We start from the raw sequence: 11,672 nt of genomic DNA, 5'->3' as shown, positions 1-11,672 counted from the left end.
CTAGAAAACAATAAATGATTCCACTTGGCATTATAAATCTGCTTAGCAATAGGATATATTTCACTCTAATTCATTAATTTTAGCATTTTCTTTCACTCCCTAATTGGTAAAGGTTGGCTGCAGTCAAGTGTTGCTAAAAATATTGTCGTCCCTAATGACCTTCTTAAGAGTGAAATAATACAGGTTTTGGATCGGTTTGCAGTCATTTTACTGCTGCTTTTATTTGCGTCCAGAAAAGGAAAACTGTTCTAGGACCAGCGGGGCCCGCCCGCTCCCGTGAGTGCCCTCTTGGAGCACACTGGGCAACCCAGTTGACGAGTCACCATAGCAACAGTGCACCACTGGGACTTCCTTCTCTTTTGCCTGTTTTGCTGAGCATTTAGTAGCGAGATAAATACTCGAACTATTACCCTGTAATATGTAATTCACTTGATAGCGAGAAGAGAGAAGATGTCGGATATATTGTGCAGGTGGCTAAATGAGGAGCTCCGGCTGTCAAAAGCTGTTGGTAAGTGTGACTTCTCTTGTAACCTACTTAACACTTACTCGGTGGTTTAGTCGGTTATAACTAACCGTGACTGATGTGGCACACAAGCAAAAGGAGACTGAATTTACATAATGTACAATGTAAAAGCTATTTCAGAACCTAGCTAGTTATTTACCTAAAATAAAAAAAAACTATTATATTCTTAACATATTGACGTTTATGTATTTGTTACATTAAGGTACTAGGAGAAAATGAGCAATGTAATTTAAAAAGAGGAATTTTGAGAAAAACCTGAGAAATAGTCATAGGAGGTCAGTTAGTGACTTGAGAAATCCTAATTGGTCTGTAAAGCTATTATGATACTCAACATAGAAAGAACTCCAACTATCAGGTATACTAAATATGTTAATACAAATTTTAATGGATTATTACCAACTTGTTAAAATCAAGAAAACAAAAATGATTACATGTTTAAAATGTTTCATATCTGAAAGTGGTTGCATGTTTATCTTCAGAGCCAAGGACTTTTGCCAAGAATTTCTCCAATGGTTACCTCATTGGGGAGGTTCTGCACAAATATCAGCTGCAGAACGACTTCAGTATGTTTATGAAGAAAGAGTAAGCTTCCCTCACTTTTTTCTCTCACTTTTCTTTGATTTTTCTAACTAAAAGTGTTCACAATTCTTAAAGTTTATTATTATCTTGTATTGTAGAACCTCCATCTCCAAACTGAATAATTTCACCCGTATTGAGCCTACCCTCCAGTTATTGGGGATCTCATTTGACATAAACACAGCCCAGGACCTGATGCAGGAGAAGCAGGGTGTTGCCACACGCCTTCTTTACCAACTCTACGTCTCCCTAGAAAAGATGAAGAAAGCTGATATCAGTGGGACAATGATGGAAATCATGCAGCCTGCAGCAAGTGCTGGACTGCATAAAAAGGAGCATGAGATCTACTCTGAGGTAAGGGGATGCTTTTTGGATGTTTATTATGTATATGCATGTTGTCGGTGGCAGATTTATTTAAGCAACTGCATGTTTGGTTATGTAAAAGCATAATGAGGATAACGTTCTTGCGCTGTACCTTTAAATACTACACAAGTAACCATGATAATTCTGACTCTCTATCAGTCTTATAGTTCACTTTTTTTGAAGTTCCCAATATACAATTCGTATTTTTTAGAACATGTACTTTAAAGCACCTTATTGTCTTCATTTGTAAATAGCGACTGCATCAGGTGGTAAAACGAGATGCAGAGCTGAAGCTGCAGCACATTTCCGAGCACTATGAAGATAAATGTCAGCAATGGAGGGACAGGTCTGTGATGATTCATCCCATCCAGCAGAGCAGACCACTCAAAGGGCAGGATGACAAGAGACTGAAGAATATAGAAAAGGTACTAAAGAAATGAAAACACACTAGTTGAAAAGAGAAAATGTATAAACAGACTTCAAGGAAAACTACAGAAACCATATTTATTATCTTGCGTTTTTTAAGGTATCTTTCTCAGTTTCAGTCACACATGTAATTCTATCTAGGTTGTTTGTTTTTGACTTTGTGTAATACAATACTGATACTGATTGATAAACCTAACCTTGAACCATAACTGATGGAATAAAGGAAACATTAATAACATTGACATTGGAGAGCTTTGTATGTTGCAGCTGCGGATGTGTCGACAAAAGCACAATGGCACCATGACTTATAACCAGGCCGCCATTGTCCAGGTTCCCAGGCCACCTCCCTACACTTCACAGCTCAACCTAAAGAAGAGACAACGTCAGCAACAGCGCAGAGAACAACACGTCCAGGTGTGATACAAATTAAATTTGATAACCTACCAACCCACAGAGGGATTTTATTTTTGGCATGCTGAAACAGTGCTAATAGATGCTGATGCCGCTAACAACAGGTCTCAAGTCTAAGTTAAGGTCCCTTCAAAAACTCCCTTTGGTCGTAGGAATCTATTCAGTACATAGCGGAAAAAATGTGACAAAAATATTAGCTAAATTAATCAATTCAATACCAAGAACACTTATTGTTGTTTACAAATGAATTTACTGGATTTTTCCAGTCCACTTAAAACTGATCGCTTGTTATTCCTTAACATCCATTATTGTTTAAAAAGAGGAAAGTGTGTGTGTGTGTGTGTGTGTGTGTGTGTGGGGGGGGGGTCTTATTCTTGATTTACTTTGTTTTGATACATTCTATTTAAAGACACTCTGTAAAGAATACTACCCTTTAAGTAATTGAAATGCCACAGGTTCAACAACAAATCAATGACATTTCCCACTGAAAACTTGTAACACATAAACAAACATGGGAGTGAAATAAGTTTGGTTGTCTTCCCTGTATATTTATAGTTGCTGTTTGTTTTGTTTTCACAGACAGTCCAGACTGAAATAGCCCAGTTTGAGACAAACAGGAATAAAGCGGTAACTTGTGGTTTCTCTTCCTCTTCCAGGTGAGAGAAAATAAAACATTCACTTGATAAATGTTGTTTTTATGCAGAATAATGTTATTTAGCTAGTTGTATTTATTTTATAGTACCCTGAGATATTCACCATCATGCATCAGTATAATTACTCCAAAATGTGATTCGACTTTTCCTAGTGGGCAGCCCTTCCCTGGAGATCTCCTTGGTGGCAGCGGTCATGGCAGTGAGGTCCCTGGGAGTGGAACTAAACTGGTATTGCAATCCAACAGCAAATACATACAGGATATACGTCAGAGGCTGGAGGAGAGTGCTCTTGCTCGTGAGCAGAGAGAGAAAAGACGAGACAGATTCCTGGTGGAACAGCTAAAGGCCCATGAAGCTCAAGAGGTGAAACATGACAATTTATTCAGTAACGTCTGTTTCTTCTTCTGAAAAATCTATATTTATAATTTTATATATTCATATTGCTTCTTTTTTTTTACAACAACTGAAAAATATATTTAAAATAAATGTTTACACACAGTTCATAACATTAATTATATTAACCCAATATCAATCAAATAATCATCCCCATCTGGCCTACCCTGCAGGAGGCACGGCGAGATGAGCAGTTGGTGAAGCGTCTGACACGTCAGACTCAGCAGGAGCAGCGGTTGGCAACTCAGCTCCTCCAGATGCATATGCAGAAGGAGGTGATCCGGGAAAACCGCCTGTTCAGAGAGCAGCAGTACCAACAGCGGAAAGAGAGGGACTTCCAGGAAGCTCTGGAGAGGGAGGCGGTGAGATAGGACCAATAACAAAGAAGAATAATCTCTCTAGTAGCACTTTGTGTTAGGCTGTTTGTGTGATAGTCAGATTTGCGACGGAGGGAGAGAAAAGGGAATTAGAAAGGGTTGATTTTGGTACCTTGTATAGTATCAACAGACTTTTTGCTTTTGTTATGAGAGACAATAACTTCAGAGGTACAGACAGGAACTACTGCAGAATATGTTTATCTTTTCTGTGTGTATAGTGGTCACCCTTATACAGTAGATGCCTGATTTAATTAAAGGTAAGCACAGATACTTGGAATAATGCTTCACAAGAGATTACTGCCATTCTCATGATTTAAGTGTTAGATATACAACACAGTTGAATCCTGCTGCTGGCATATCGGCTCCAGCATTCCCACAATCCTCCAAGAGGTAAGAAGTGTAGCTAATGGATTGATGGATGTAGTAGTATGCTGTGGTCAAGGTGCAGTGGTCCTGTTATTAATCTCAGAGCAGGTGTCGTGTGGTTTAATCTCAGACTATTAGAAGAAACTTTAGGGAAAAATTACATGATTAAATGAAAATAGGTATTAATACTTTAATCGGGTATTATTAATGTTGACGTAAAAAATATTTATATATATATATTCACTACATTAATTATCCAACAGGTAACAATGATTAAAAATCCTTCAGCATTCAGAATGTTGTTCATTGTTTTGCACAGTAAATTAGCTAGATAACAACAGTCCTTTATTTTTAACAGTGCTGAACTCAGGAGTATTTATGTCATGTCTTTTCCAACCCATTCCATCTTTCTGATCGGGGCCTGGTACAGGCTTTGGCTCGGCAGGCTAAGTTGGAGGGCGCTGAAGAGATCAGAAAGGAGCTTGAGCTCTGTAGCAGGATGTCCGCAGAGCGAGCTCAGAGCAGATACAAAAAACACTTTATGATCTGCAAGGACATTGTGGAGCACTTAGTGGACTTGGCCACCAAAGTTGGAGAATATCGACTCCTCACTGGGAAGTATGTAGCACATCGCTTTTATCAATGCATTAGAAACGCTTTTACTGTATACGCTTCAATTATACAAATTACCTCTCAGCCTGTTGATAATGAAAGTGTGGAAATTCCAAAATGTGTTATAAAACTGCGTCTCTTGGTAGTTACTGAGTATTATCGTCCGTTTTCAGTCTGTGAATTTGTTAAGTATGTCATTTTCTGGGTCAAATTAAGTGCAGTTGTAAAGACATTTGTGCTTTGTGCTCTGCTACATCTGAAAGTTGTATTGTCTATTCATACTTGAACACATCACATTTGAGTGAAAAACTTAACATTCAAGTGTTATCACAATGAAAAGTTGTGTTTTCTATAAAAGAAATAACCTCATTGACTGGTAAAGTAAAGTAAAGATAACAACAGGGGCAACAGAAAAATACTGGAAATTATACCAATATTTCCAATATTAATACCATCATAAAATGTACATCATTACACCATTATACCAACAACTGTCATCATTATTTACTTAGTTTATTTTCAACAGGAAACCATTTAAATGTATCTTAGAAAAATACTATAAATCTTAAATGGGATTGAAGACTTAACACTTATATGTGATGTATAAAAAATAAATATTCCGGTGCAGTGTGGATTCAGGTCCACTCCCTGTGAAAAAATATACATTTTGGAAAAAGTTTTGTACAACTGGCCAGATGTCAAATAAAACCAGGAGATTTGCATATCCTGTCTGCTTTTTCCCACAGTCAAATGCATCATTTTCATATATATATATATGCACAGCTCCTACACAACTGTGTTCAGTATTCACATTCTATACCAATATGACTGCTGCTCCCCTAAGTTTTAAGCTTTATTTTTGGTTAGAGTAAGCTTTAAAAGACGAGACATTCAAGTTGAATCCTTTGTAGGGTCAATCATAAAACATTCTGAGTTATACTGAGTACATTTAGAAACATTTAAAGCCCTGTAAAGCTACAGTAATTTACCTTGTATGTGGTAAATTATATAGTTCAAAATGTGGTTCAGTCTAGCTTTGCCTCCTGTCATTTCTGTTCTGCTGTCATGTTCAGTCTGATTCCAGAGAAGGCAATGAGAGGGTGGAAGGAACTGCTGCTCAGTGGTCTGCCTCTCTATGAGTCGATAAAGGGTCAGCAGCCAGGGTTTGAGTTCTCTACCCCGCTAGACCCTGTAGAGCTTAAGAAGCAGGAGACACTCAATAACCAGGACTATGATGACTACACTGTGAGTGTGAAACACAAGTGTGGTGTGAGATTGAACATGTGTGTGTGTTTTAACCTTTTTTCTGTAAATTAGTGGACAAACGCACAAGTTAAGTAGTGAACAAAATAAGAATTAAAAAAAACAGAAAAAGTTAATAATGCCAGAAAAGATTCTCTTTGTCTGAGCCATGTGTTATTTTTGTCAGAACATGATAGGTGAGTGGGCTGAGGAAGAAGGGGAGACCAAATTACCCCTGAAAAACAACAATGTTCTTGGACATGTTGTCCAGCGACTGAAGAACATTATGAATCCATGCGATATGGAACCTTCCTTGCCTTTATTTCCTCACTTTACCCTCAAGGCTTGTGTCCTGGGCAAGTTTTGCTCTGGGAAGACCAGCTGCCTTACCAAGATTGCTCAAGGTACACAGCATGCAAACACACTGATGCAATCATACAGTTGAACAGTTAAACACAAATTAAAGATGTTGTTACTGAAAGAATACATGACACACCAACATGTTATGTAGTCATATAACTTAATGCTGAGTATGTGGGTTATATTTTATTCTTTAGCTCATGGCATCTATGTCTTATGTGCTAACACACTGATTGAGGAGGCGCTGAGTGCTTACAAGAACGGAGAGGAGGTGAGCCAGATACAGAATAACAGTACTGTAGCTTCTAAAGTATCCTTATGAATATAGTCTTGTCTTGTATAATCCTTTAAATGCATGGTCTTAAAAAAGTTCCTTAATGATCTTTAACATTTCATCTTTTAAACGACCCTTCTTTAAAATAAATGTACAGGTGTCAGAGCAGCAAGGAGAGAGTGATAGTGAGCAACAGCACTCAAACTCCACATTATTAAAACCTGGTGGGTTGCATGAATCTACTACATGATGTTTTATAGTAAACATTGCAGTGTGTTATTTGCTTGTTACATGTAGATAATTTACTGCATGTTAAGTTTTTCACGCAGCTGCATGTTTAATGGGAGATATGTTCCTCGTCGTTATTTTCCAGATCTTCACAGTCAGGAGGAAAGTAGAGACAGCAGTACAAGAGTAGGTCTTGAATTAATATTGCTTACAAATCAGAACAATTTTCTCCTTGGGAAAATAATGACATTTGTGGGTAATAACAATTTGATACATAATGTTGTTAATATTCTTTTCCAAAATGTGTTTGTATCTAATTGGAATGAAGCCCTTTTCCTGCTTTCATGTGTCACTTTTTCCCAGTTGTCTACCCATGCCGTGCATGGTGCCGCTGCAAAAGAAGAGCTGAGTAAAGGCAACGCCATCCCAAATGAGCTGTTGGTTGATATTATAGCAGAGGCTATTAGGTAAGCACATAACCTGTATTTCTACATAAAACTAAATATTTGGCTTAGTATTGTGAAATGACATTTTGAAAACATGCAAACCATTTTACATAGTTATTATTTCAGAGTAATCTTGCCAAGGGACCACAGATTTAAATGAGCTATATTTGGAATGTGGAAGAAATTACCAAACAAACCCAGCCCATGTCACTCTCAAGACAGTAACATATTTGTTGTGTTCATACCAGGCAAGTTCCAGCTCATTCAGGTTGGATCCTGGATGGCTTTCCAACAGACATCATCCAGGCCCACCTGCTAGAAAAAGCCCTGGGTGGATCTGTGGATGGAGGAAATGATGATGTGAGCAGCTGGACAGACCTTGCCACTGATCCGAATCCTCCCAAACCTCCACCACCGCCTGCTCCTGTACTGGACCTGGCTCTGCTGCTGGATATCCCTGACGAGTGTGTGGTGAGACGTGCATACAGTCAGACAAGTAAGTTGAACTGATAAGTGTTTACTGTTATATATCTGTGTGCGCCCATGCTCTGTATTACAAAACCACAATGAAACATGGATTTCTGTGTTTTCTTGCTCTCTCTGGTGCAGATACAGAAACTGCTGAAACCTCCAGTTCTGACAAAACAATGTTCGTGGCACAAACTTCGCACAGGTAACAAAATTAAAGATTAGAAGGAAAGCTTAAATGAAATAAAATAAATATTGCTGCCTCCACATGAATATGTCTCTGAATCTTTTCCACCCCATCAAGGATCAGCACTTTTCAGGAGACCTGGCCAAAACTTGAGAGATGGTTTGGTGGAAAACAAAACATTTTGGTGCGTGTTGAAGCAGATGTTGATGAGAAGGAGCTTTACAACAGGGTGGAGTCTGCCCTGCAGGAAGTGATGTTGCAAAAGCAGGAAGGTACCTGGTTATCATTTTAGTATTTAGAGAATGTTAGTAAACTCAAATTCTTTGTGTTTTCACCATCCTGCTCAGAATCAACTTTTTCATTATTTTATATTAGATTTAAAAAAAAAAAAACAAGGTGAAAGACACACCATATTTACAGACAGTTTCTCCACATCTGCCTTATTAGCTCGTGTCACACCTCAAGTTGAAGTTATAACGTTGGACAGTCTGAATACTCCGGGATCCCCCTCTTCGGCCACACCTTCACCTGTAGATAGACAGACAGCCATCACAGAGAAGGATCCCAGCCGTTCGGACTCCTGCTCCAGCCTTAAGGAGAAAAAAGCCCAAAGTGTGAAGTCACTTTCCAAATCCAGCCCAAACTCCCCCAGAGGTGAATGGATTAGTAGTCTGTGAAATAGATCGCATCGATGTTAGGGAGGCCATCCCAATGTTGTTTTAACACAGTCAGCTTTACTTCCATTCAGTCTGTGATTAACATTTAAAAATATGGTAATTTCTTTTTTTTTTAAGTGAGTTTATGTAGCTGTCTTCTGGCTTATACACAGGACCCTCTAGGAAGTCGTCAACCTCTTCTTTGATCAAGGAGCCACCTCAGTCTGCCTCCCCCCTCCCAGGCGCACCTGCCTGGGTCTATGTGGATGAACCCCTCCCTCCAGTAGGCTACAATGTTACATGTGTCCCCTTCCTGATTTCTTGTTATGTTTTATAGTCTCCTATCCTCCCTAACTGACTGCTTTTTTAAAAATATATATATCTGCCCCTCTCCATCTCTTTTTCTCAAGGAAATCCCAGAATATTTGTGCCCCCATTGGGATGCAGTGTGTGATTCTTATGTGAAGAACATAAAGACAGTGATGCAGCAGCTTCGCTCACAGCGCACTGTTATTGACCATCACCTATACAACATCAGGTGATCTCCAAGCCCTTAAATAGTGTGACCATTTTTATTTTATTGAGTATGAGTGGTCACATTATTAAGCATTTGCAACTTGCTGACTTTTCTGTACCCGTCTTTCTTTTCCCTTTTATGTCTGTTTCTATAACTGAGATTACATAATCAATCTTATAGCACAATTTATTATAATATATTACATTTGATGCTTCCTATATATGACAAGTTTACTTATCTGTAGGGAGGAGTTTAAGCATTATCTTGGCCGGCCCGACTTGAAGCAGGAGTTGGTGTCTCAGTGGCAGAAGGACTTCAACAGTATTGCTGATGATATGAGAGAAGATGATGATACCAAAGCAGAACTACATCTAAGATTAGATGTAAACGTCTTTGTAACAACATCATACAATACAAATTAATCTTAGATTGCATAAACAGCTTACAATCACAATATAACACATTTGTACTGAAATGTGTACAGGAACTGCGTGAACGCTTGTGGGACATCAGTGACCAGCGTAAAGAGGAGGATGAACAAGAGAGGGCTGCTCTAGGAGAAGGCTGGCCGGAGGACCACAGTGCTGTCCTCATCAACAACCACTCTGTACTCATGCAGGTCACTTTTCTTTTTCCCTTCAAGAATTTGGCTTAACTCTGGCTTTTCAATTCAGTAGATTAAAATTCCATCCTTAGTGGATGTATTTTTCTTAGTCTGTTTATTTCGTAACTGTTACATTAATTTCCATGCATTCCACATGACTTATCAGGTTGATCATAATATTGTTTTGCTTTGGTTGAATAGGTGGAGTTGGACCGTTTCCAGGACACACTGTGCATCCTAAGAGTCTACTATTTGAGCATGTACAAACAAGTGCTGCCTGAGCTCCCCTCAAACTTTGTCTGTATCCCCTTGCTGAACAAGGATCAGGATGAGAGGCAAGACTCACGCTATCGATTACAACCTAACCATGTTAATACAAGATGATAGGATGGAATAACAAAATGGTGAATAATGTATGAGAAATGATAGGTCTATTTTGTGCCTCCAGTTCTGAGCCAGCAGACACTATTGTGTGTAGTCAAGGGAACGACGGAGAGCTCACGTGGAAAAGTAAATTGTGAGGAAAAAGCACCGGCACACAGTGTTTCCTTTTCTTGAGTGTGTTTAAATGAAGAACCGCATGTTGACATTTCCTCACAGTCCATGTAAACCCTATAAGCTTTTAACAAATTATCCTCTGCTCCAGTATTCCCTTCATCCCAAGCCGTCCTGACTCCACTGGAAAGGTGTCCAAGGCCAAAGGCCAGGGTCAGGCAGAACCTGTCAAGGTCATGTCATATCAGATGTCCTGCCTTAGTTTTGTTATGATGTTTTAGAGTATTTATGTATTTATGTCTGTATTACGGCATTAAATATTTACAGTGCTTTCAATGCTTTTTTATTTTAGACTGTACCATCCTATTAGACGCTTGTTTCTTGACAGTGTGATGTTTTTTGTAAAATCAAGCTTTCCAAATGTCAGGGTAGGAGATATTAACCCATTTCATTGTTTACTGCAGCCACCCCATGAGAAACTAATCTCTGATTATGAGGAGGCCTTCACAGCCATCAGTAAACTGGTAATACTCAGTATGAAAGAGTATATTATTGTAGTGTTTTACACACAGAGTATCTTTCTATTTAATCACTAACCTGTATACGTGCTACATGTCTATAGGTGGCAGCAGAAGCCCACCAGGGGGAGACAAAAGAGCAGAAGGAGAAACCACCAGCGAAGGAAAAGCCAAATGCCCCAACTAGTGCAAAGAAAAAGGAAAATAAGAAGCAAGCATCCAAAAAAAAAAAAGGCATGCCCCATGCAGAGTATTAAAAACAATGTAGATCTAGCATGTACAGAACTGCTTCAGAAAGTCTATCTCATGAATATATTCCTCCTCTTCTTGTTTCAACAGGTTCACCAACCCCACCTCCTGAACCCAGCCCCGATCCACCTGAAGACTCAGGGAAGAATCATGCTAGAGAAGTCAGAGAAAAGATACATAGAGAGTATGCAGCCGCCCTGGGTCATGAGGGTATGCACAAATGCACTTTCACACCCACAGACACACACATTGAGAGTTTCAGTGACTTCTGTATTCATAGTGTAATGCTCATATAAAACATGATCAGTGTTCTTAATGGTTCTGTTTACTGAGAGATAACTGTGTAAAATAAAGGATATGTATTCATGTAGCTCAGTCAAGTGTTATGAAAATCCATGTGAGCACTGTTTATCCAAATACATGAATGAAAGTGTTTGGCCAATATGCTTTCATAGTTGTGTCCCTCTATCTTCTTGCATGCATGTGTGTGTTTTCCAGAGAATTCAGCAAAGGTGCGCATTGCTCTGCTGAAAGGTCATGGTCTGGTGATGCTACACTCCCTGCACAACAGAGCAGAACAGACCGCAAGCAGCATGGAGAAGTGGTTACAAGCACATTATATTGCAGAAATGAAGAGGTATGGTGCTGTATGAGAATGGATTCATTTAAGGTGTGGGATGATCATGTGCATATAAAGGGACATGAACGGATTGTGGTTAATTAGGACT

General features: G+C 39.0%; 1 protein-coding gene across 1 annotated transcript; it reads left to right on the top strand.

Moving 5' to 3' along the window:
• Nucleotides 1-279: 279 nt before the first annotated feature.
• On the top strand, nt 280-11,091 carry spef2 (sperm flagellar 2). Its single transcript, XM_061038652.1, has 28 exons — nt 280-508; nt 1,003-1,105; nt 1,201-1,453; nt 1,729-1,887; nt 2,156-2,302; nt 2,879-2,955; nt 3,105-3,315; nt 3,519-3,707; nt 4,519-4,706; nt 5,774-5,945; nt 6,130-6,346; nt 6,500-6,573; nt 6,734-6,800; nt 6,950-6,990; nt 7,168-7,271; nt 7,499-7,746; nt 7,860-7,923; nt 8,023-8,177; nt 8,353-8,559; nt 8,735-8,844; nt 8,972-9,099; nt 9,323-9,461; nt 9,563-9,697; nt 9,884-10,017; nt 10,131-10,199; nt 10,329-10,410; nt 10,642-10,701; nt 10,800-11,091. Exons 1-28 carry the CDS (start codon nt 451-453, stop codon nt 10,950-10,952), a joined length of 3,744 nt encoding a protein of 1,247 aa, XP_060894635.1. The 5' UTR covers nt 280-450; the 3' UTR covers nt 10,953-11,091.
• The last annotated feature ends 581 nt before the right edge of the window (nt 11,092-11,672 follow it).

The sequence above is a fragment of the Labrus mixtus genome, chromosome 5 (genome assembly GCF_963584025.1).
Source record: "Labrus mixtus chromosome 5, fLabMix1.1, whole genome shotgun sequence".
Lineage (NCBI taxonomy): Eukaryota > Metazoa > Chordata > Actinopteri > Labriformes > Labridae > Labrus > Labrus mixtus.
Note: the sequence above shows the minus strand (reverse complement) of the source record. Positions and strands in the feature narration are given on the sequence as shown.

Coding starts and splice junctions, on each gene's coding strand:
- spef2 (XM_061038652.1), top strand. CDS start 451: ATGTCGGATATATTGTGCAGGTGGCTAAATGAGGAGCTCCGGCTGTCA. Junction 3,708..4,518: donor AAGCTCTGGAGAGGGAGGCG/GTGAGATAGGAC, acceptor GGCCTGGTACAG/GCTTTGGCTCGGCAGGCTAA. Junction 10,702..10,799: donor TCACAGCCATCAGTAAACTG/GTAATACTCAGT, acceptor ACATGTCTATAG/GTGGCAGCAGAAGCCCACCA.